Genomic DNA, 23,199 nt, shown 5'->3' with positions numbered 1-23,199 from the left:
TGCTTATGCCGTGCCTCATCTTCTCCCAGAGTCCAGAGCCTTAGCTCGAGCATCCAGTGCTAATTTGCAGAACTTTGTTACCTGACTTCAGCGCCAACACTACTGAATACAGTAAAATCAACGGTGTTTGTGGTGAGCGACTAGGAGACAGCAAGGCTTCCCGTCTGATCTGCCGTCTGTTTTAGGGTCTTCGTTATTTAAAATCTCTGCTAGTAATGTACAAAGTGGACGAGTTTAAACGGTGCTTGGGTTCTTTACAGTTAGTGCTGCTACTAATAGCTATACGAAGAAGAAATCTATACTTCTAGATGGCGTTTAGTCATTTCAAAGAGAACACCCAATGAAATATGCAAAGTTCATTGCCCCTCTCTACTGGCTGTAGATGATGGACGCATCTTCATGGCTGCTGTAGTTGTAGCGGTGTGGACCGCTGTAGAATACTGATAGCTACGGTAAACGATAACGTAGGACTATCGGGTCGATGGAATACTGCGCTGGATTGCTATCTAGCTAAGAGGAGACGGTTATATACCTGACCTGTAACACACTAGTCCAGGGTAGTGGTCAGGGGTCAGGGGTATAGTCAGACACTGTACGGACCAACCGACACCGCAACATAAGTCGCTTTGCTGAACAGATGTGGGTCAACTGTGTACGCTGAGGTTCAACGAGCTCAACATACTCAAATCTACGACTCAACAATCGCTGAACCACTTGTAAGTTGATTTAAAGTCTTATTCATTGGTTTGAAATTAATCAAATTGGCTAGCATGCAGACTCTATGCAGGAATACTTGAACAATGCTCCAGGCGACCTAGATGCTGAAATCACTGGCCTTCTGCAGGACCAAGTTAGCGAAGTAATAGAGCGGTCCTATTATATCCCTTTACCACAAATGCCATCTGAGCTAGGAGTGCCATGTACAGTTACAATCAAATATCCGGCTATCATCCCTCACTTCGATGTACAAGACGGTTTCACCTCTACAACGCCTCATCACACTCCACAAACCAACAACAACATCTACCCGCCAAATGATTGGTCGCAATTACCTGAGAAGCTCCAGCCACCACAATTTCATGTGCACCGCTGTCACCATGAAGGGGTCACATCTAGTACAACTAGCAAAGCGTTTGAGTTGCCCTTGGGATTTCCTGAGATAGTCCAATACTTCCATGAAGTACCTGAGGATGTAAGGCATAGCGTGTGTTCAAACATTCTGTTCTAAAGTTCCACAGTCCTATTGTGCTGGACTTTTCATCAACATCCGTTCATGGCTCTCTCCACCAACTATCGAAGGCGGATTGCAGAGCTTTGAATGCCACCTTAGCTCTACTCAAACATGTTTCTATATCACCGTGGAGCGCAACAGCGACATCTTGGTGTATGACTGCTTCAGAGATGAGGAGGGTTGGTTTTGTGACGGTTAATGGGGTATAGAGGCCATGTGTGCCACGTGTGTTGGTGCAGTACTCTTGACCTTTCCAACAAGCCCTTTCTACTTCTGTCTGAACGACAGATACGTCATGTAAACAGACCCTGATGGCCCGGTGACAGAGGCAGAACACTGAAGAAGAACAACAACAACAACAACAACAACAACAACAACAACAACAACAACAACAATATATACTGATTTTACTGCTTCGCGCGGTTACCCCTAACTTACTGTCCTGCGCGGTTACACCTTCACTTATTGCATTTACTGCAACAGGTTTCCTATCGCAAAGTAATCTGCAGTTGCTAACAGTTAACAGCTTTGGGCTCAGAGCCATGACAGTCACGAAGAGTGTTCCCGATGTTGAAATAAAGATAGTTCCTTACATGGACTGATTGTATCTGAATGCTAGAGGTGTAAAATACTATAGGTAGGATAAATACAATTCTTTATTTTGTAGCGGCCCTGCAGCGATACAAAAAGGCCGACCTTCCTGACCCTGCGGTCCTGAAGGTTGTATACACCGTAACATATTTTTAGAAGCCTACAACATCACATCAGTGACCTTCTTGCTGCGTTTGATACTATTAATAACATACTACTAAGCAATCTATGAATAGAAGTAGCGCAACACATTACAGCTTTGCATACTAAAATACTGTAGACGAAATGCCCTACCTACATTCTTAACAGATCATGCAGTGAACGTCATCTGGTCCATCTGGGCACATCGATAGGTCGAAAACACGCCGACATCCTTTGAAACAGGGTATTGCATGAGTGTTAACAAAATGAGGCCTCGTTGTGGTAATGGAGCCCGATAGGCGCTCAAGCGTGCGCCTGTGATGACTTTCGAACTTTAAGAATCTGAGTGACCAGACCCGCTTGGTTAAATCTTTCCTATTGAGGCCACCACAACCGCTCGTGCAGGCTATGTGACCATTCCTCTCAGGTTTGCATGTCCCAAATTGATGCACCATCTCATGCATATATGCCAGTCGACTGAATGAGCATACATTGTTCATATAGAGCTACTGAGGCAAGCACATACTCAAATCATGCTGCATCCACGGTTTTCACAATCCTCAAAACCCACGCTGTCGAGCCGTGTCTTCACAACTCAATAATCCCGTACCATTGATAGTTAACACTTTCGGTACACAGTCCTTCTCCATTACAATCCCGGCTTGTCTCAAGTCCTGTTCTCATCGTACACATCGTACTTATACTGGCTTCCGGTGTGGTCGGCCCTTAGTCCCGATTGTCCCTTTCCATACACCTTTTCTCTGGCAGTCAGCCCTTCCTCTTCCGGCTGAGAGTAAATTCCTCTCTTCCTCAACTCCGGCACCAAGAGATCCACAACATCCTCGAAGCTCCCCGGGGTCGTGACATATCCAATGTTGAACCCATCAACATCAGCTTCTCGTACCCACCGCTCGAGTTCGTCAGCCACGGTCTGCGGACTCCCGACACTCACAGGTCCCAGTCCTCCAATCGACGCCTTTTCAGCTATTACCTTGGGCGTCCACTCCGGTACCTCCGGCGATGTGACGGTGAATTGATCCAGTAGACTCCTCACTCGATGATCCGTAGTTGCGTCATCAGCAGTCAGAATCTTGTCCGGCGGGTACTGACTCAGATCAATGCCAGTCCAGCCAGACACGAGCACCAGACCACCAATCTCACTAGCGTACTGCCTCAGCTCTTCGTACTTCTGCTGTGCCTCCTCGTCCGTCCTTCCCAGGATAGGAGTGAAAGTTGCAAAGAACTTGATGCTTTGCGGGTCACGACCCTTCTCTTTGGCCAGCTCGCGGATCTTTTCAATCTTGGGTTTGAGTACGACTGGGGAGTGGGAAGACACGAAGATGGCTTCTGCATGGTTTGCAGCAAACTCACTACCTGCTGAAGAGGTTCCAGCTTGAAAGAGAAAGGGTGTGCGCTGCGGCGAGGGATCGACGATGTGTCTGCTCTCGAGATGGAAGAACTTCCCATTATGCTTGATAGTCCGGATCCGATCGGGGTCGATATACTCATCGTTTTTCTTGTTCTCGGTGATAGCGTTATCTGCCCAACTGCCTTCCCAAAGCCTTCCATCTCGTCAGTCCAGCCATTGTAATACGCAGGTATGCACTGAAGAAGACTCACTTGTAGAGAACTCGCAGATACTCATCTGCCTGCGCATACCTCTCATCATGCTCAATCGGATTCTCCAACCCAATCGCCTTGAACGCTGCTTTCTTCCAGCTCGTGACAATGTTCCACCCAAATCTCCCGCCAGTCAAATGATCCAGCGTACTGAACCTCTTCGCCAGCAAAAACGGCGGCTCAAAACTCGTGCTTGCAGTAACCGCAAACGCAAGGTTCTTCGTCACAGCGGCCATGGCTGAGATCGGAATCGTGGGATCTGTCATAGGCCATTGCGCGGCTCGGCGGATGCAGTTGTCGAGGGAGTCCTCGTAGGTATCGTATCCGCCGTATGTATCGGCGAGGAAGAGTGCGTTGATACCGCCGCGCTCCAGCAGCTTGGCAAGATTGATCCAGTAGTCGAGTTTGCGCTTGGTTGCAGATTTGTCTTTGGGGTTCTTCCATTGGCCGGGAGAGAGGTGACCGACTGTGCTCATGTCGAACGCATTGATGAGGATCTTTTTCTTTGAAGAAGTACCGCTGACAGTTGTCGGTTCATTGTTTTTTGATGTTAGTTCGGTCATGGTGGCAGATGTGGTTGTGATGCCGCAGGCAAGATGCGAACAACGGCGTTTGTTTTTGTATAATCTGTGTCGAATAGTGTAGAAGGTGTTTTATAACCCTTGTGGCCAGTTTCCACATAACATGATCCCGCCATGTTGGTATTCACAGTCGCTATCGTTTGATGTGGAGAATCGTAATGCAGGACGGTAATTGCGCCATCGTGAAAGCCGTGAGCCGAAGTCGCAACTCGCTGTGGGGTAGCTGCACTCATCATGTCATACGCGATGTCGGAGGTCTTCATGGGTGTGATCCTGTATGTAGGCCTCCAACGTGGTGTGAATTTTCAAGTTTCAGTGGAGCACGGCTTGTTGAGAGTGCCACGGTACATAAGGCTTGAGCGGTAAAGAGCGCACTAACTACGGGCATCACGGATTGATGACGTCTGCACAAGAATTTGTCCAGAAGTCCCAGAGTCATGAGCAGCTTATACAGATATATGCAAACATGAGACTTCCGTTTATATTTGGAGTTCACAGTGTGTGCTTTTTAGTTGTCATCTAGATGCGTTAGGCCTTTCCCAGCCGTGTCCAAAGATTCCAAAGGTAGTGAAGCCACGTGGTTTCCGACGAGGGCGGAATAAATAGTACAGGAGGCTGAGCAAGATATTCTTCGCTCTATGAGACTCAGGCTGGACCTTCTGTAACGGGCAAAATCTTTGGGTTATGCGCATGGACCGTCTCTTGAATTGAGCCTACGCTTTCGTCGTCCGACACAGCTCCTTGCTTGCTATGTCTAGAATCAGTAAAAAGGCACGCGTGTGTTGAGTAACGTGACATACCTTGGTTTCTTCTTGATATACGCTTTGATGACGTGTGCCAATATGATCAGACAGACAGCGTTCGAAAGCACGAAAGCCCATCCTTTTGGAAACCTGGGCCCCTCCACGGTTTTGAAAACCAAGAGTGGAGTCCACGCAGTGGTAGACTGCGCCAAAGTATTGGCAAGCACCAACGCAACTGCTCGTTCTGCTGGCGAATAGCTAAGTTGGCTGTTGATCCATCCATACAATACGCTTGACATAGCCACAGCTGAGTATGTGGTCATGAAAGCAAACCATATGGCTGGCTCCGGCAGGTCCCAGATGGTGAGAATTATAACACCGATGATGTTCCAGATATGAGAAACTGTAATAGCCCACGCAGGTCCTAGAAACAAATCCGAAGCGAAGCAAACGGCCAGCGTGTAGAAGATTCCCAGACCTGGCGGAATAGCACCCAATTCGTTGATCCGTGACTTAGAGTACCGATTTAAACTCTTCAGCCATAACAAGTAGCCTCCGGACGACGTGTTGAGGGAACCATTCCAGAAAAAGACATCTAGCAACAGGAAGGCCCAAACGAGTGGTGATTTGGCGATCTTGACAAACGTCTGAATGGTAACGTCGCCCTTCACACTGTGACCAGCCCGCTGCAGTCTGTGTTTCGCGAGCTCGACGTCGTGATCGGTCAAAACGAGTTTGTTGGGCTTCTCAGGCGTACCAGGAAGGACGCACAGTCCAAGAAGACCGATGGGGATGGTGATGATAGCGCATATGATATACATCCACCGCCATCCAGCCAGACCGTGGACGCCATCCAACCGTGATGTCGCCCCAGACTGGATCAAAGCTGCAGTGAGGGTACCCAGGGTCAGGCCAACGTAGAAGAAACCACCACGACGACCAATCTCGTCGCCACGGTACCAAGAACCTGATATGCGGTAAGCTATAGTTCTTTGCGATAGACAGCGTACTTACCAAAGATGTAGTGAATAGCGGGGAAGAAGGCAGCCTCGAACAAGCCCACCAAGAACCTGTACGCTGCCAACTCTGCAAACGAGTGTACTCGGTATTGAAGCAGGGTGAATATACCCCAAGCTACATCAAGGAACGGTATCAGGTAGAACATGGGAATGCGTGTGAACAGGTACATGAACGGCAACTGGCCAACTACTGTCCCCACCACATACATTGTCTGGAGGCGCACCAGCTCATTTCCTTGAAAGCCAAGGTCTTCTTTGAGGCCAGCTACGTAGGCGTTGTCTGCGTCGGTCAATTGCTGAATATTCAAGTGCGCGTAGAACTCACTGATGTTGGCTTGATCAATGTACTTGACCCAATAGGCCAAGAATACATAAGGCACGATTAGAAAATCAAGTTTCGCAATCAGCTTACGCTCCTCTGGCGTATCATAGTCCTGAAACCAACGTATCTGGTACCATTTGCGGTCCTTGCTTGGTATAGACATTGGGACTGGACGACGTTAAGCTCTTCGATACCTCATCGCATTGCATGCGTTATTGCAACCTTATGTATGTCCACACTCGCACAACTTGGTCCCAGCGCAGAAACAAGGCTGATGTTAACTTTGTGCGCAACTCATGCCGAGCTCTAGACTCACGCCAGATAATCTCAACGCTGAGCATGGACAGGGTAGTGAGCACGACAGCCAAGCTGGCTGCCACATGGCGAATACCGTCAACCTGTGGGGTGAAGGCGTGATTACCATTATCATGCCGAGCTGCGATGGCGGAAGATCAGGCAGACGCCGAATACGGATGGACAACGGATACGGCACGGAAGTTTATCAACAGACCAGTCAGCCGACCTATGATGAAGGCTTCCTACCTTCTAACTATTCGTCGTTGCAGAAGGCACGCTGACGACCCTTCCTTTTCGTATTTCCCTAAACTAGTCCCAATCGAGATGGCCTCCCGCGTTATCCCCGATACCGACACACTCGGAAAGACGTCACCATCAACAACCTCAACGCGCCGCGTTGCGCAACTGACAGACCATCTTGCTCCTGTGAGCGAGACGGAGCAAGTCAATACTCGACCGCCCTTGCCAATCAATTATCCTGTTTCAAACTTGCAACTTGATCCCCAACGCCACATCGACGATGTTCGGTCGTTGAAAGTTGCAGTTATTGGAGTAAGTTCGCCCGACTTCGCAATTACAAGAAAACCTCTGATAACGCGTAGGCTGGACTAGCTGGTATAACTGCCGGTATCTTGCTTCCGGCCAAAGTTCCTGGTGTCCAGCTGACGATCTTCGAGAAGAATGAGGATGTAGTAAGTCAGGCGCACCTCAATTTTGTTGACCCAAACTAACGGTTATCAGAGTGGCACATGGTTAGAGAATACCTACCCAGGTGGTAAGTCAGGCGCCCTTATATGTTTTCCTCCAAACTAATAACCATTAGTACGCTGCGATATACCAGCCCACGTCTACCAGAGCACGTTTTCGCCTAATACGCAATGGTCAGAGATCTTTGCTAAAGGTGCCGAGATTCGCGACTACTGGCAAGCAACAGCCAAGAAGTATGACGTTTACAAATACGTCAAATTACAGCACCGTGTCGATGATGCGGCGTGGGATGACGTGAACTCTAAGTGGATTTTGAAAGTGCAAGACCTCACCAACAACACTTCAAGCCAAGAGGACTTTGACTTTGTCATCACAGCAATTGGGCGCTTCAACGCCTGGAAACTGCCAGATTATCCAGGGCTGGACACCTACAAAGGGCATCTACGGCACACATCGAATTGGGACCCATCTTACGATCCGACGGGCAAAACGGTCGCGGTTATTGGCAACGGAGCAAGCGGTCTTCAGATAGTACCGCATCTGCAGCGAATTTCTAAGCACGTCACTCACTTTGTACGGAATCCCACTTGGATTGCCACATCGTGGGCTGGAGATGAAAGGACCTTCGATCCTCAGCCATACACTGCTGATCAGCGAGAGTCGTTCCAAGATCCAGAGATGTACCTCAAGTTCCGCAAAGATATCGAGGAGAAGTACTGGCGACGCTTCAAAGCCATGGTACGAGGATCGGAGGAGAACGAGGGAATCCGAGAGACCTTCATCGAGGTGATGAAAGCGCGAGCGGCGAAGAAACCCGAGCTACTAGACGGTCTAATTCCAGAGTTCGCGCCGCATTGCCGAAGGTTGACTCCAGGGCCAGGCTATCTCGAGTCACTCACTGAGGAGAATGCTGAGCTGGTCAAGGCACCTATCAAGGCGTTCACACCCACTGGCATCGAGACCGTTGATGGCAAGACATACCACTTCGATGCTATCTTTTGTGCTACAGGTGCCAATACCAATCTGGTACCACCATTTCCTATCAAAGCACGAGGAATCGACTTGAATAAGGCGTGGAAGCCCGATGGTGAGTTTGGGTTTCCTTACACGTACCTGGGCACTGCGACTCCAGGATTCCCAAATTTGTTCTTCTTGGCTGGACCGCACGCCACAGGCCCATCTGGAACGGTACCACAAGCTGTAGAGACAGCGCTCACGTTCTTTGCAAAGATATTGCGGAAAGTCTCCTCCCAAGGCATCAAGTCAATCACACCTTCCAAGGAGGCTGCAGACGACTTTGTTGACTATTGCGATGCGTTCTTTCCGAGCACGGTTCTGACCGATAACTGCTCATCGTGGAACAACGGAGGGCTGCCCGGACAGAGGATACATGGCTTGTGGCCGGGCTCTGCTGCTGGTCTCACGCTTGTCAGGCGCGATCCTCGCTGGGAGGATTGGGAATATGAGCGCTATAACAAGCAGAATCGTTTCGCATATTTTGGCAACGGATACACGAAAGGAGAAACCGATGAGACTGCTGATCTGACCTCATATCTCAAAGCACCCGGTCAAGAGTTGGATCTGAAAGACGTCCACGAGAGCTGGTGGGATCTGCCGGGTGCTATCAAGAAGTCCGCCTAGACTTAGACCCCAGCTCCTACTACAACTTCGTAAATTCAGTACAATTACACTCAGCATTTGACCCTCACATTTCCGGGCATTTCTTGGTATGCTTCGTCAGAAGCCACTCCATACTAGTCGGCAATTGATGCTCTTTCAGAAGTAACTCAACTCGGCAACTCCGTCGAGGCATTGCGTGGCCACTAGCATACATACAAGATGCTCGGGATTACGACATATATTCTGCCGAAAACGTCAGCGTACTCTCGCTTGAATCAGTTGCTTGATGTTCTTATCTGCTTGTGGTAATTCGCAAAGTACAGGGGGAATGGCGTGCTACCCCATCAAAACACCAACCTCAACAACTTACCGCAGAAGACCCGCATGGATATCTAACTGCAGTTGGGTTACGTTTGGGCTTGCGAAAGAGTCTGGAAACATCCTGTCCGAATACCGGAGCCATGGTACACGGAATCGCATGTTTCCCGCGTGGAGATTGACACACGGGTGCATGCTTACAAGCTTCTGGTTTACGGTGACTTCGGTACTTGTTAACCCTTTGTGAATGCCTCCGGGCCCAGAAGTGTATTACAAGACTTGCAGACTATATGAAAGTGAATCCTTCCGCATAGTATCCTGATCTTCACACGCACGAGAAGAAACAGTCAACATGGCTACACAAGATTCATCTCTGGAATCTGGCAGTGACGTTGAAGTGGAGAGGCGCGATTATCCAAGTACGTACCCGCCAGACCTGCTTTGTTAACATTGTAAAACTGACACTTTCAGCAAAATGGTACCGAAGTACGTTCTTCAACATGACTGTCCTCGGGCTTTGCAACTTCTCGGCTCCTGGAATATGGGGAGCGATGAACTCCCTCGGAGCTGGAGGAGCTCAGTCGCCCCATCTAGTCAATGCCGGCAACGCCCTCACTTTCTGCTTGATGGTGGTTAGTTGCTACTTCAGCAGTGCGATCGTGCACTACATCGGTATCAAAGGAGCACTCATCTTTGGAACGTAAGTTAGGTCGAAACATGTCCTGGTCTCCACTAAGCTTTCAATAGTATCGGCTATGCTCCCTACGCAGCAGCTTGTAAGCTCCAGAGCCCCGAACCACTTATCACATGCTAATGGAGTACAGTGTACACGAACAACCGCTTCGGAACAGAGTGGTTCATCTACCTTGGAAGCTCGCTGTGTGGTATCTCTGCAGGCGTTTTCTGGATGGCTGAGGCTGCCATCGCCATTGCGTACCCTGAGCCCTGGAACAAAGGTAAAGCACTCGGTTATTGGCTGACCTTTCGTCTTGCTGGCCAAATCCTCGGTGGTGCCATCAATCTTGGACTCAATGCAGATCGCGATCAAGCGGGCAGCGTGTCGTACACAGTCTACCTGGTCTTCATCGCGCTGCAGTGTATTGGGCCGTTCGTTGGTTTGTTCTTGAACAAGCCCAGCAAAGTCCAAAGGAAAGATGGCAAGAAGGTCGACTTGACCATCTTGGACAACCCGTGGTTCGAGATCAAGGCTACGACAAAGCTTTTCTTCACGAAGAGGTTTTTACTCACAGTTCTGTGGATTGGACAAGCCGTCTTTTCAGAAGCTGTTTACTTCACTTACTTGGCTTGTAAGTGAAACTCTTCGTGAAAGTCTTCAGCACATCTAATACGTCCTCAGTGTGGTTCTCTGTCCGTGCGCGCGCCCTGGGCTCCTTCTTGTCCGGTCTTGTGGCCGTGATATGCGGTAATCTTCTGGGTAGCTACCTAGACAGAACCTCTATCCCACTGCGCATTCGCGCTCGCAGCACATTCTGGTTTATCGCTGTCCTCCAGGGTGCCTGGTGGTTATGGGCCACGATCCTCGTCACCGAGTTCCGCTCGACTCAGCCTACATATGACTGGTCCTCGGCAGGTTTCGGTCGCGGCTTCGCCGTCTTCGTCTTTTTAACAGTCGGCTTCCAGTTGAACTATCTTTTCTTATACTTCTTCATCGGCCAACTTGCGGAAAGTGAGCCCGAGGTCATTCGATATGCTGCACTGCTAAGAGGCACCGAGTCTGCATGGCAAGCAGTTAGCTATGGTGTCACTTCAGTGACCGTGTTCGCTGAAGTTGGAGCCGTCTACTGGAACTTTGCGCTTTGGGCTGTTGCTATTTGGCCAGCCTGGCTAGTACTAAGGGAATTTGGTGATGAGAAGAAGACGTTCGAGGATGAAATTGATGCTAAGAGTAGCATACCGACGAGCTCGACTGTTGTGCATCCGCAACAGGGAAAAACAGACTTGGACTAATTGGTATCTAGTATTGACAGGGGCGTGCAGGGCAACGGAATAGTTTAGGACATGGAGAGAGAACTGTACGCAAAAAACGCTTTACGCAGCAGCGAAGCAGATGACATCATTCACAATGGGTTGCAAGATTAGGGTAGTAAATCTTTCGATTTTCCAGAAAGCTTGTTGTATGTTGATGGTTTATTATTCACAATGTAACAGTGCAGAATATGCATAGGATCGCATCGCCAAATTAAGGCAGAACAGCTACAAGACGGCCTCCACTGATCTCTCTTCTCCTCATTCTATCCAGATCCTCATTGATAGCACCGAAACCTTTCACGGTTCCAACGACATCTGGTGGCACCAATAATCCCTTAACAAGCAGTCTCTCACACCAAGCACTCAGCGCTTTACCCACCTCAGGAATCTCGTGGAAGAGTTTGATCGGCACATTGTGAAGTGTCACATCTTCGGGTATGCCGGGCTTTGGTAGTCTGGTCAGTCCGACAAGATGTGACCGAGGACCATCTTCCGATAGCTCCAATGGTGTCGATGGAGGAGTTAGAAGTTTCGAGTCTTTCCGTTCGTAGTTCTGCGCGTCTTTTGACAGTGAAGAGATAGGTGAGGTCGAAGATACCAGCGATCGCAAAACGTGGGCGGCAGACTATTTGCCTTGCGTGTCAAAGCCGAATCTTGCGCTATCCTTCGTCGCCCGCTTGATGATATCGAACGCTGTCTCGGGGTCATGCGAGTCCACAAGAAGATCTGGACGTGTAGTCGCGTTCGTAGACAGAAGTACCCCGTGCTTCGCGCTGTCAACGACAGAAACGATCTTTAATCCAGCCAGCCTTGCGATGTGTTTCGTAAGATGAGCGCTGGTGGAGCTGCCGCCCCAGATAACAAGGTAGTCTCCAGCTTGAGCTCGATCATCCTCGCTTATACCTTCGATGCACTCCCTTCTTATGTCCGCCGGTAATCTCTCTGATTCGATGCTGCGCACGATCTTGAGTAGATCTGGACCATTTTCGATACTTTCAAAACTGACTCCCATACCTATGCCTAGAGCCAATACTGCTGATACGAAGGCTACGCCTAGAATGCTCCCAGACTCCGCCGACACGTTGTGAGGCAGACGTATAGTGTTGAAGATGACACGACGCTGTATTTTTGGAACGCAGCCTTTCGCAGGTCGCGGTAATCCGTGGAAGGGATAGTCACAACATCGCCTTCGCGGACGCGAGAATTTTGGGCCTTCGGTGCTTTCACGACTACGCCTGAAAGTTCACGACCGGAGACATAAGGTATGACTGGGATGCCAAAGTTGTAGTCACTGGCCGGCTGTTAGTTCGAAATATTACGTGCCTGGGGCAGCATCGAGACTTTGATCCGTGAAAGGGGTGTTGTGTACTTACGGTGCTGTCCAGTCCATTGGGTTCAGGCCTACAGCGGTAACCTTGACCAGCAACTCGGAGTCCTGCTGTATCTCTGGGACAGCGTGATCAATCGTCACTTCATATGGTTGGCGGATCGCGTGTAGTAACAATGCAGATTGCTGCTCAGGTCGCGGTGTGTCAATCCTATTGCACTGGAATTGATCCCGCACGTCATCTGCAATGGTTTACGTTTTGAGTTCTGCGGGAGCCTTCGAAATGCTCTTGAGTCGCCATCGCCACGGAGCCATAATGACCTGAGTGTGAAAAGATAGAAAGAGCCTCGGTTTCAGACAATCAAGATGGCTACAATAGAGCTGGAAAAAGTTGAAGTTTAGATTGGATGGCCAAGGATGTGACTGCAGCTCAGCGGCCTTGTCCGACGTACTTCAAGCGCAACCCCGGATAGCCGACTTCGTCATTTCGCAGAGTAGTCAGCGAAGGAGCTAGTGTGCAGCTGCATGCACATCTCCCTCGCCCGCCTCGGTGTTTACGGCTTCTTCGCGGGGACTGTTCTGTCGGCATTGTGGAGTCCAATGGCGTGGTCATCGTTAAGGTGGAGAAGGCCCGTGACAGGCCGCTAGAGCCTGACTACAATGTGGGTAATTTAGGAACTTAAGTACCCTTGTGCCAGGGACGAAACGCGGTACGAATCCATGGTCGAGTCGTCGATGCTGATTTGCGTTGAGGTCGGGAGATAAGCGATTGCGTGAATACAGACCAAATCACACCATTTTGCCCCATCGAATCGAAGCAACATCAAGCGCGACATCGGATTCATATCTACCTATGCATGCTTCAGTAAGCACAGGATAACTGAAGTTGAGAGCACGACATTTTCTTGGGAACATACGGAATCATGGCACCTCCAAAGAAATGGATAGTGAATGCGTTCGTGGAAATGTGTAAGCACGTGACCGCGCGTCAGCCCCAGCCCAACCTTCGAACGTCATAATCTTCAGACGCGACACTTCCCCGCTTGACGGACATATCCTTCTATTTGCATTGGTGGACGATGAACTGACGTGAAGAGGAACCAATAGGCAGTGGCCACCAGTCACCTGGACTATGGAGACATCCGGAAGATCACTCGCACGAGTTCGGCGACGTTGAGCACTGGGTCGAGCTTGCGAAGTTGCTCGAAGAGGCCAAGTTCCATGGCATCTTTATCGCGGATGTCCTCGGTGGCTATGATGTGAGTTCCGAAAGGAAGGAAATGTATTAAGGCTGTGATCTAACAAGTAAGGTTTACAACGGCAACCTCGATGCTGCAAAAATCTCTGGCGCGCAATGGCCTGTCAACGAGCCGCTTAGTGTTGTGAGCGCCATGGCAGCTGCGACTAAGAGCATCGGTTTCGGTGTGACAGTATCGACGACATACGAACAGCCTTATCATCTGGCTCGTAGGTTATCGACCGTTGATCACCTCTCTAAAGGACGGTATGTTCAGGCCATCTGTCTTACTCAAGACAACAGCTAACAAGCCAGCCTGGGATGGAACGTACGTAGCGCTGGTAACTATTGCCCGGTGCGAAACTAAGGTATATGCAGATTGTAACGAGTTACCTTGATTCGGCTGCTCGTAACATGGGCTTCAAAGAGCAGATCGCAGTAAGTGCCCACGGCAAGTGAGAAGGAATGGGGCTGACCTCATCAGCATGACGAACGATATGCCCAAGCTGAGGAATATGTGAAGGTGATGTACAAGCTCTTCGAATCGTCCTGGAGAGACGATGCAGTCGTTCTTAATCGTGAAAAGGGGGTGTACACCGTTCCAGACCGAGTTCGTGAGATCAACCACAAAGGCAAGTACTTCACGGTACCTGGGCCCCACATTTGCCAGCCAAGCCCACAGCGCACTCCGCTCCTGCTCCAAGCCGGTACCTCCAAAGCTGGCAAACAGTTTGCAGCGCAGAGCGCGGAAGCCATTTTCGTCAGCGCTTTCAGCCCCTCAGGTAAGTCCAGAGATCCCTCAATCATACCCGCAGCGAGCTGAAAGCTGGAATGCAGTACCTGCAAAGAGCATTGCAGAAATTCGAGAGCTGGCGAGAACGCAACATGGGAGGAATAGCAACAACATCAAAGTTCTCGCGTTGGTTACCCCGATCATTGGCCGGACTGAGGACGAAGCTCAAGCCAAGCTGGCCGACTATCGCAAGTATGCATCGCTTGATGGCGCTCTGGCACTGTTCTGCGGTTGGACAGGCATCGATCTCGGCAAGTACGGCGATGATGAGGAGCTCCGTCAGGTCGAGAGTAACGCTGTGCGATCGACCGTAGAGGCATATGCAAAGTTCTCTCCCGGTACATCCAAATGGACGAAGCATACGGTTGCCGAACATGTAAGCATCGGTGGGAATGGTCCTATCATTGTAGGTACGCCGGCTCAAGTCGCAGACGGACTCCAGACGTGGGTCGATGAGGCTGATGTCGATGGTTTCAACTTCGCGTACGCCTTGTTCCCGCAGTCCTTCAAGGATATAATCGAGTTGCTACTGCCAGAATTGAAGGCGAGAGGGTTGTTTTGGGACGACTATGCTGTTCCTGGAGGCACATACCGAGAAAACTTCTACGGAAAACCAGGGCAGAAGGGTCCGCTTGACGAGCACATTGCGTCGACATACCGTTGGAAAGCGGGGGTTAATGCTAAAGACCACGTCATCCCTGAATGAACGGTGGCGTCTAACGACGTTGTAGTCGGATTCAAAAGATTGGATGACGACCGACGCGTCTCGACGCGTCGGTAGAAAATGACAGCATCGCTCGATTAGGTTACCGTGTCCGTGCGCGTAATGCGCGGATTCGCGTATTGCACCCATACTTCACAGTACAATTACTCAACGCCACAATGACTATGAAATCTGCCTTTGAAGAGATAGACTCTATGATACCATGCGATAGGATCTCGTGGACAGCGCTGGCTATAAAACATAAGGTTGTGCGCTCAACTCTGTCTCGAAAATATCTGTCACGGGTATTTCCCCCTTACATGTACCGGCCAGCCCTCGGACAGGCTCCGGAGCTGGGCCGGAGGCTCACGAGCTACCTAAATATATTCCTCACGAACCTTGAGGCTCAGCCATTAAAGATTCGTCTAATCTCATCCCATTTGGCCCCAGACGGCCCGATCCATCCTGAGTCTGGTTGCCTGCTACTCGTGTGACAAAATAAGCCGCACTCGCGAAGAGTGTGATTCTGCCAACCGAGATAATCGCACAACACCACACAATATAAAAAATATAAAAACACGGGATTGTAGGGAATATCTTATTTTATAGTTCTGTGTTTTTCTAAGAATTAATCTCAAGTCGTTGTTGCGTGGTGTCGTGGCAAAGAGTGCAACCTTGTTGGTGTTCCTCGACTTTTGGCTGGTTTAGAGTGCAGCTTTTTCTGTCACCCGAGGTGCCTGCCTACAGTGACCTCACATCCCGCCTGTCAACAGTGACGCCAAGAAGCCTGTCTCAACAACATTTAGACCCGTGAGTCTCCTCACCCTGCCTACACCACACCACCCACCTCCAGCCGATCAAGAAGCAGTTAGAGAACCTGGGGGTGAGGAAATTGAACAATCTGGGGGTGACAATGACAATCTATCAATCAACCCGGCAGCTCCAACAACACCGCCACCACCTACTCTGCAAGCCCGTTGTCCCAAGGCACCACGCCACCTGGACATATCCGCTGCCGTAGAAAACCGCAACATTATTGATGGTCCTCGGAAGCGATGTCCCACAAAGAAGACAGCCGCCGCAATTGCCCTCTACAACCCACATATCCCAGTTGCTCTCGCACGTTGTTTTGCAACGGCAATTGCTCAGGCCGCATTGGCCACGCGGTTCCCAGTTTCCACCCGATCCAGTCAGCGGCAAGCAAGCCCGTCAACACATCTACTCCAAGGACTGGCTCTTCGCTGAGGCGGAGGAGTACAAGTCTCACAATGATAATGGGACGTGGGACATTGTTATCATCCTCCCACCAGGTATGCGAGCACTGCCAACAAATACCGTGGTTTCCTGGTGAAGAATCTCCAGATGATTATGGTATTTTCAAAATAACAGGCTTTGGAACGGCCCAGTTAAGCAGAGATTGCTTCCGGTAAGGTATCTCACCAAAGTTGTTGACATATCGATCCCCGGAACATGAGATTACGGAAAGCTTCAGTCCAGCATGCGATGTGTGGGCGCTCCGCTGCGTGTATTTCGATTTTGTCGTTTAGTACCTTGGTGGACTTGCCCTGATCGAGTCTTTCATCACTGAGCGTCTGGAGACAAACCGCAGCCTAGGTATGCCGAGCGACACATTCTTCATAATCATTGAGGAAAGAGCGCTTGAGATTGCGTACGTGAGAAAGTCGGTAACTAAGGTACGTTGAATCCTCGTAGGATAGAGATTTCGTACTGACACTACTATAGATAATCGACCGCTTGTATTTGCATCCATCTTGCACACCATATCTGCAATACCTCCTCAGAACCATTAAGACAAAAATGCTTGTTGTACACCATGATTTGGACAATGCCGAAGATCTTGCTCTTCAACAGTCAACTTCCAATTCGCTCCTTGTTCCCGATCAACCTCGAGTCAAGAGAAGTAGCTCTGGAGCTATCTTCCAAGCATTGGTCGACATAGCGCAGAGATGGGATGGAGGCTAAGCAAAACCAACTTACTGCCTTCTAAGGCCCTTGTGGGGGTTTCTTATTCCGCATTCTATGCTCTATTGTCAGAAGGAGGTTTTCTCCGGTGGGCAACAATAGAAAGGAGCGCCCCAAACGTGGCAATCTCGACAAATATAAAGGGGGCTTTTGCACCATGCTGGAATTTGTAATCGTTCCTCCTCCAAGCTGTACTCGCCTTGCAGTGGAGACGAAGCCTAAATCACAAAAGTTAGCACACAGCATTTTGCTATGACTGGTGCGCTTGCATTTTCCCTCGCCTCAACCTGATGGCCCACACGCCATCGACCGCAAATATTGTAAAGAATGAGAACACTAGACTCCCTCCAAAGACCAGACTGTGGTACGTCCAAGAATCCTTTGCATTCAGATCGACGACCTGACGCACAATCGCCCAGGGTATCACATATAGTATGTTCGAAGCAAATGACTGGTACAAATAACATCTTGGTCACGTCAACACTAGAATCGCAGCAAGCCGTGTCGAGACACCTTAAGGGATGTAGCATCAATCGATCGTCCGCCACGTACGCGCTGCAACCTTCGCTACCTCGTTTGAACCGGAAAAGTAGCGGGCAAAGGGTTGTGCGCCGAAGAAAGACATCAGGAGACAGTGTAGAATCTTGAAGAAAAGGTGTAAGCAAGGGGCGGCACTAGTATTGGGTCTCATGTATGAGTGTATTATTGTGTATATGTACAAGTGTGTGATCTGAGCTCGAAAGTGGTCGAACGCATTATTCTTGCCTGCAGAGCAGTCTTGTGATGTGGTCCTGCGCTTACAAAAGGACGATGCAAACGGAGTAGAAAGCCCCGAACAATGTACCCGGGGAAGTTGACATGTTGTACTGCATGCCAAGTCTTGCTTTGACGAGGCTGAAATTCAGGCGCTAGTGGAGGCCAGAAATACGTCGTATCAATGACGAATCAGCCTCAAGGCACGCAATCAATCATCACGGCGTGTCGGGACTCGGGACTCAGGAGCGCCGCACCGGGACACTGGTGTTGTTGCTAGCGGTTAACGCAGCGATTAGATTCGACTGCGCCCCCTTGAAGCATACTGTCAATGGGGAGAAAGTGAGCAGAATCGTGATGTACTAGCAGCTATCTACATGGTGTTTATCTACCTGGAAAGAGCTGTGGGCGCTAGCCGGAAAGAGGAAGGCGCAGAGCCTATGAGAGGCGGGAGGCAGTGAAGGTGCCTGGCTGACACATACAAAGCATAAATCAGCATGACGCGGCTTGCTCATCATCAAATACCCGTTTCCGGGGTCTTATGGGCTGGTCGCAGACTCTTGCTTCCAGTGGCTGGGCTTCTACCTGCCGGATACAGGAAAATTAAGGACATTTCTGGCAACCGGACAGGAGACAGCAAGTTCTCCCGTCTGATCTGCAGTCTGTCAAGGTACTGTTTCAGGGTCTCCGTTATTTAAAACCTGCTAGTAATAGACAAAGTGGACGAGTTTAAACGGTGCTTAGGTTCTTTACAGTTAGTGCTGCTACTACCGTTTTGAGGATGCCGTAGTACGCCTTCCTGTTTTTGGTAACTACGCCACTTAACGAGCTAAGCTCTATCTATACCAATTTGTTCTCTCTTCGAGGCATAAACACTGAAATGAAGACAAGAGTCTAGTCTGTGTGCTTCACAACATGCTGACCTCCGACATGCTGTTGACTACTATGTCCTGCCGGCGCCTCCCTTCTTGTTCGTGGTTGTTGGCTCCTTCCTGCTGGCTCCACGCCGCTCCGCCTCAACAACAGCCAACACGCAGTAGTGACAGATTGAACACATCTTCTCCTTTACAGATATGACCAAAAGGAAAGCTGGCAGAGCGATCGATCGCGAGGAATTCAAAAAGCGCGCTCGTCAAGAGATAGCGCCTCAGCCTTCTAGCCCTGAGGATATCAAGAGGGCTCTGATCAAGTCCAGCCATGATTCTTACAGATTTACAATGGAGCAATGGTCGAAGTAAGCCGCAACTCACCCTTTCTCACCGGCAGCTACAGATTCTTGTTTGATGTGATACCGTTCTTCAGCCACTTCTCTCTCCTATCCTCTATCGCAGCAGAAAAAATACAACTGTTGAAGGCATGCCGGCAACCATGTTGTGCGATGCATCGAAGACCGCTTTGCCTTCTGACTCTGCTGTAGCGCCGCCATCAAAACATTTTCCAGTTCTGGAATGCTAATCTGATAGGGTTAGCCTAGACGCACATTGTCCCAAATTGCAAAGACGATCAGATGTTGCAAGTGTAATCACCGAGGCTGTATCCGTCTTATGGGCACCTGCCCTTAGCGCTGTGTGCTTTGGCAGCTGGCTCTAGCGTGCTTATGTGGATGTAAGGAGACCAGCAAGGCGGAATGTATTATATTTGACGCTATGTCTGATCAGCTCGAATTGTGGCGCTCTTCCAGAAGCTTCCGTGGGAGCGCCACATGCTAGTAGCACCTCAGAACGTGGCCTCTTTCGAATCTGTGTCTTCCCTTACTTCCAGCGGCTGCCGGCATCAATGCATTTAAGATGCATCGAGTGATGTCAGTCCATAAATTTATTTGTGTAGTTGTCGACGACGTTGCTAGCCAGGCGTCGCTGCAAGATACATTGCAGTTATAGTTCATTGATCTATGACCGCGTCTCCATTGCTCCACTGATCGCATCGGGTCGGCCCTCTTGTGCTCCATTAAACCAAACCTGGACGTTGAGGAGTGGGCTGCCTTAGCCGCTGTCAGCCTGGCGGCTAGACTCTGGCGCGTACTGTCAACCGCGTGTGCCTTTCTTCGGGCCCTGCCATCTCAACCTCTCATGCCAATGACATGGCTAAACCCACCAGACTCAGCTTGTACCAACGCTACGGTTCGCTATAGCCTAATAGGTTTGCCAGAGACTATACAGCCTTTCGTGCGTCGTCCTGCGCTCGCTGACATTCGGATGCAATAGAGCAATAGGGCGCCGCACGCTCTCGTTACCAGGCTGCCGCGTGAAGTCTCTCGGGCCTTGCTGCTATCGCACGCGCCCACCACATGTTCACACGTAAAGATGCGGCTCTTATACTACGGCGAAGATGGGGAGCTTAGTGTCACTGCCGACTTGGTTAGAGAAGACGCGACCCCTTATTACGCGATTCTGTCTCATACCTGGGGAGCGGACGATGAAGAGGTGACCTTTGATGATCTTACAAAGAACGCAGGGAAAAACAAGCATGGCTACAGGAAGATCCAGCTGTGTGGAGAGCAGGCACAGCGCGACGGCTTGCAGTACTTCTGGGTAGACACGTGCTGCATCAACAAAGCGAACAAGGCTGAGCACTCGCTGGCCATCCGGTCTATGTTTCGTTGGTACCGCAACGCAGCTCGTTGCTACGTCTACCTACCGGACGTGTTTGTCTCACCTCTCGGAGATGAGGGACAAGCTCGCCCGCCACCATGGGACTCAGAGTTCCGACAATGCAAGTGGTTCACGCGCGGCTGGACGCTGCAGGAGCTTCTCGCGCCCGGCGTGGTCGAGTTCTACTCGCGCGATTGGCACAGGCTCGGCGACAGAGCATCCCTAAAGTCTCAGATCCACGAAGTCACAACCGTCCCTTACGACGTGCTCGAAGGAGCTCCGCTCTCTCAGTCCAGCGTCGACGAGCGGTTTCGCTGGAGACAAAATCGGCACACGAAGCTCAAGGAAGATGCAGCGTACTGTTTGTCCGGCATCTTTGACGTCGACATGGCGCCTGTCTACGGTGAAGGCACAGAGGAAGCCTTCAGACGGCTTCATGACAAGATCCGAAGCCAGGAAGAGAGCGTCCGGAAACGAGAGGAGTGCCTTCGCGACTTACGCCCTACCGATCCGCGGAACGATAAGAAGCGCATCGAAGACACAAAGGGCGGTTTGTTGGAGGGCTCGTACCGCTGGGTGCTCGACAATAGCAGCTTCCAGCAATGGCACAACAACCCACACAGCCAACTGCTGTGGATCAAAGGCGACCCTGGCAAGGGCAAGACGATGCTGCTCTGCGGCATCATCAACGAGCTGCAGAAGACGGTCGCTGGGACCGCGTCTGTGTCGTACTTCTTCTGCCAGGCCACCGACTCGCGCATCAACAGCGCCGCAGCTGTGCTGCGCGGACTGTTGTACTTGCTTGTCAGCGAGCAGCCGGCACTCATCGCGCACGTTCGCAAGAGGTACGACCAGGCGGGCAAAAGCATGTTCGAGGATGCAAACGCATGGGTTGCCCTGACAGAGATCTTTGCAGACGTGCTGCAGGACCCGAGTTTGGACATTACCTACTTACTGGTTGACGCGCTGGACGAGTGCGTCACTGATCTGCCGAAGCTGCTCCACTTTGTCGCAAAGCAGTCGTCTGCGTCTTCTCGTGTCAAGTGGATAGTGTCTAGCCGCAACTGGCCAAGCATCGAAGAACAGCTCGGACAGGCAGGGCATAAGGTAAGGCTGAGTCTTGAGCTGAATGCAGAGTCCGTGTCGGCGGCCGTCAGCGTCTTCATCCAACACAAGGTCTCTCAGCTAGCACAACATAAAAAGTACGACATGCAAACTCAGGGCGCGGTGTTCGAACATTTGACGTCGAATGCCAACGACACCTTCCTTTGGGTAGCGTTAGTGTGTCAGGATCTCGAAAAGACAGCCAAACGAAATGTCCTGAAGAAGCTGAACTCTTTCCCGCCAGGCCTGGACGCCTTGTACGAGCGGATGATGCAGCAGATTGGCGCGTCAGATGATGCTGAGCTTTGCAGGCGGGTGCTGGCCTCCATCGCGCTTGTGTATCGGCCGCTCACGCTGGCGGAGCTGGTGAGCCTTAGTGAGCTGCTCGAAGATGTTGCCGACGAAGCAGAGGCGCGGGAGATTGTCGGTCTCTGTGGATCGTTTCTCACTCTGCGAGCAGACACGGTCTACTTCGTGCATCAGTCCGCACAAGACTTTCTCCTTGTGAAAGCGTCCGGCGACATCTTTCCAGATGGCATCGAAGCCGCTCATGGTGTTCTGTTTTCCAGGTCGCTCGCGATCCTGTCAAGGACATTGCAACGGGATATGTACGGCCTGGAAGCACCGGGGATCTCTATCAACGACATTGCACCACCTACACCAGACCCACTAGCAGCGTCGCGCTACCCGTGCATCTACTGGATCGATCATCTGTGCGACTCGAAACCCAAGTCCAGGGCGAACGAGGTCAAGGATGTGCAAGACATGAGTGTTGTCGGTGAGTTTGTAAGGAAGAAGTACCTATACTGGCTAGAAGGTCTCAGCCTGTGCAAGAGCATAGCAAAGGGTGTGGTTTCAATGACAAGGTTATGCTCCCTGAGTCAGGTACGGCTTGTACAGACGCTTTGTCTATCTGTTGTACTTGGTGTAGATGCTAACACAGTCAGGAAGTGCAGGGCGGGGAAGAGCTTACAAAGCTTTTGCAGGATGCTCGCCGATTCATCATGTACCATAAAGGGCCAATCGAGAGCTACCCTCTCCAGTTGTATGCATCTGCACTGTTGTTCAGCCCAACAGAAAGCGCGATCAGAAAGCAGTTCCAGCACGAGGAGCCAGAAGGGGTTACAGTCCAGCCGGCGATGAGCAGCGGCTGGAGTGCGTGCCTGCTGACGCTCGAGGGCCATAGCAGTGGTGTCAGCTCTGTAGCCTTCTCGCATGACTCAACTATGCTAGCGTCAGCATCAGAGGACAAGACTGTCAAGCTGTGGAATGCGAGTAGCGGCGAGTGTCTGCAGACGTTCACAGGCCATAGAGGCACTGTCACCTCTGTAGCCTTTTCGCACGACTCAACTAAGCTGGCGTCGGCGTCATACGACAACACCGTCAGGCTGTGGAATGCAAGCAGCGGTGCGTGTCTGCAGACGTTCACGGGTCATAGCAGCTCTGTCAGGTCTGTGGCCTTCTCGCACGACTCAAGCAAACTGGCGTCAGCGTCAGAGGACAAGACTGTCAAGCTGTGGAATGCGAG

General features: G+C 50.6%; 10 protein-coding genes across 10 annotated transcripts in view; 7 read left to right on the top strand and 3 right to left on the bottom strand.

Annotated features, from left to right (window-relative positions):
- Positions 1-781: 781 nt before the first annotated feature.
- Positions 782-1,777, top strand: BU25DRAFT_416966 (uncharacterized protein; the record flags this gene model as incomplete). Its single annotated transcript, XM_033699916.1, has 3 exons — positions 782-1,192; positions 1,239-1,410; positions 1,758-1,777. The coding sequence occupies 3 exons, from the start codon at positions 782-784 to the stop codon at positions 1,775-1,777; spliced, it is 603 nt and encodes a 200-aa protein (XP_033568007.1).
- Positions 1,778-2,630: 853 nt separating this feature from the next.
- Positions 2,631-4,146, bottom strand: BU25DRAFT_486830 (HK97 family phage prohead protease; the record flags this gene model as incomplete). The annotated part of the gene is made up of 2 exons (XM_033700187.1): positions 2,631-3,525; positions 3,584-4,146. 2 exons carry the CDS (start codon positions 4,144-4,146, stop codon positions 2,631-2,633), a joined length of 1,458 nt encoding a protein of 485 aa, XP_033568006.1.
- Positions 4,147-4,506: 360 nt separating this feature from the next.
- Positions 4,507-6,730, bottom strand: BU25DRAFT_381571 (MFS general substrate transporter). The gene is made up of 4 exons (XM_033699672.1): positions 6,252-6,730; positions 5,922-6,206; positions 4,965-5,874; positions 4,507-4,912 (listed from the first exon to the last, which is right to left on the bottom strand). The coding sequence occupies exons 1-4, from the start codon at positions 6,409-6,411 to the stop codon at positions 4,810-4,812; spliced, it is 1,458 nt and encodes a 485-aa protein (XP_033568005.1). The 5' UTR covers positions 6,412-6,730; the 3' UTR covers positions 4,507-4,809.
- A 139-nt stretch (positions 6,731-6,869) lies between these two features.
- Positions 6,870-8,894, top strand: BU25DRAFT_328850 (FAD/NAD(P)-binding domain-containing protein; the record flags this gene model as incomplete). Its single annotated transcript, XM_033699543.1, has 4 exons — positions 6,870-7,097; positions 7,148-7,237; positions 7,287-7,320; positions 7,369-8,894. 4 exons carry the CDS (start codon positions 6,870-6,872, stop codon positions 8,892-8,894), a joined length of 1,878 nt encoding a protein of 625 aa, XP_033568004.1.
- A 649-nt stretch (positions 8,895-9,543) lies between these two features.
- BU25DRAFT_416962 (uncharacterized protein) lies at positions 9,544-11,159 on the top strand (the record flags this gene model as incomplete). The annotated part of the gene is made up of 5 exons (XM_033699915.1): positions 9,544-9,610; positions 9,663-9,891; positions 9,939-9,967; positions 10,016-10,498; positions 10,549-11,159. 5 exons carry the CDS (start codon positions 9,544-9,546, stop codon positions 11,157-11,159), a joined length of 1,419 nt encoding a protein of 472 aa, XP_033568003.1.
- A 232-nt stretch (positions 11,160-11,391) lies between these two features.
- Positions 11,392-13,315, bottom strand: BU25DRAFT_436176 (uncharacterized protein; the record flags this gene model as incomplete). Its single annotated transcript, XM_033700008.1, has 5 exons — positions 11,392-11,805; positions 11,899-12,300; positions 12,360-12,471; positions 12,554-12,749; positions 13,195-13,315. 5 exons carry the CDS (start codon positions 13,313-13,315, stop codon positions 11,392-11,394), a joined length of 1,245 nt encoding a protein of 414 aa, XP_033568002.1.
- Positions 13,316-13,555: 240 nt separating this feature from the next.
- Positions 13,556-15,429, top strand: BU25DRAFT_405670 (bacterial luciferase-like protein; the record flags this gene model as incomplete). The annotated part of the gene is made up of 6 exons (XM_033699843.1): positions 13,556-13,766; positions 13,818-14,011; positions 14,060-14,072; positions 14,123-14,182; positions 14,229-14,526; positions 14,582-15,429. Coding segments are annotated over exons 2-6 (1,142 nt in total), but the record flags the coding sequence as incomplete, so codon positions are not given.
- A 1,334-nt stretch (positions 15,430-16,763) lies between these two features.
- Positions 16,764-17,368, top strand: BU25DRAFT_13174 (uncharacterized protein). Its single transcript, XM_033699396.1, has 2 exons — positions 16,764-16,934; positions 16,984-17,368. The coding sequence occupies exons 1-2, from the start codon at positions 16,857-16,859 to the stop codon at positions 17,221-17,223; spliced, it is 318 nt and encodes a 105-aa protein (XP_033568000.1). The 5' UTR covers positions 16,764-16,856; the 3' UTR covers positions 17,224-17,368.
- Positions 17,369-18,736: 1,368 nt separating this feature from the next.
- On the top strand, positions 18,737-19,567 carry BU25DRAFT_405666 (uncharacterized protein). The gene has a single exon (XM_033699842.1). It carries the CDS (start codon positions 19,050-19,052, stop codon positions 19,212-19,214), a length of 165 nt encoding a protein of 54 aa, XP_033567999.1. The 5' UTR covers positions 18,737-19,049; the 3' UTR covers positions 19,215-19,567.
- Positions 19,568-20,279: 712 nt separating this feature from the next.
- The window catches only part of BU25DRAFT_436174 (WD40 repeat-like protein), a gene marked incomplete at its 5' end in the record, with an annotated part of 4,376 nt that continues 1,456 nt past the window's right edge, over positions 20,280-23,199 (top strand). The window contains 3 exons of the mRNA XM_033700007.1: positions 20,280-22,449; positions 22,486-22,556; positions 22,619-23,121. Coding sequence (XP_033567998.1) covers positions 20,280-22,449; positions 22,486-22,556; positions 22,619-23,121 — 2,744 coding nt within the window. The remainder of the gene's footprint in view (positions 22,450-22,485; positions 22,557-22,618; positions 23,122-23,199) is intronic.

The sequence above is a fragment of the Macroventuria anomochaeta genome, assembly GCF_010093625.1.
Source record: "Macroventuria anomochaeta strain CBS 525.71 unplaced genomic scaffold BU25scaffold_1, whole genome shotgun sequence".
NCBI lineage: Eukaryota > Fungi > Ascomycota > Dothideomycetes > Pleosporales > Didymellaceae > Macroventuria > Macroventuria anomochaeta.
Note: the sequence above shows the minus strand (reverse complement) of the source record. Positions and strands in the feature narration are given on the sequence as shown.

Excerpts from the sequence above, each read along its gene's own strand:
- BU25DRAFT_405666 (XM_033699842.1), top strand. The coding sequence starts at position 19,050 with ATGACCAAAAGGAAAGCTGGCAGAGCGATCGATCGCGAGGAATTCAAA.
- BU25DRAFT_13174 (XM_033699396.1), top strand. The coding sequence starts at position 16,857 with ATGCCGAGCGACACATTCTTCATAATCATTGAGGAAAGAGCGCTTGAG. Across the intron at positions 16,935-16,983 it reads TGAGAAAGTCGGTAACTAAG|ATAATCGACCGCTTGTATTT; the intron begins GTACGTTGAATC and ends ACACTACTATAG.
- BU25DRAFT_381571 (XM_033699672.1), bottom strand. The coding sequence starts at position 6,411 with ATGTCTATACCAAGCAAGGACCGCAAATGGTACCAGATACGTTGGTTT. Across the intron at positions 5,875-5,921 it reads CGCTATTCACTACATCTTTG|GTTCTTGGTACCGTGGCGAC; the intron begins GTAAGTACGCTG and ends ACCGCATATCAG. Across the intron at positions 4,913-4,964 it reads TATATCAAGAAGAAACCAAG|CAAGCAAGGAGCTGTGTCGG; the intron begins GTATGTCACGTT and ends TTCTAGACATAG.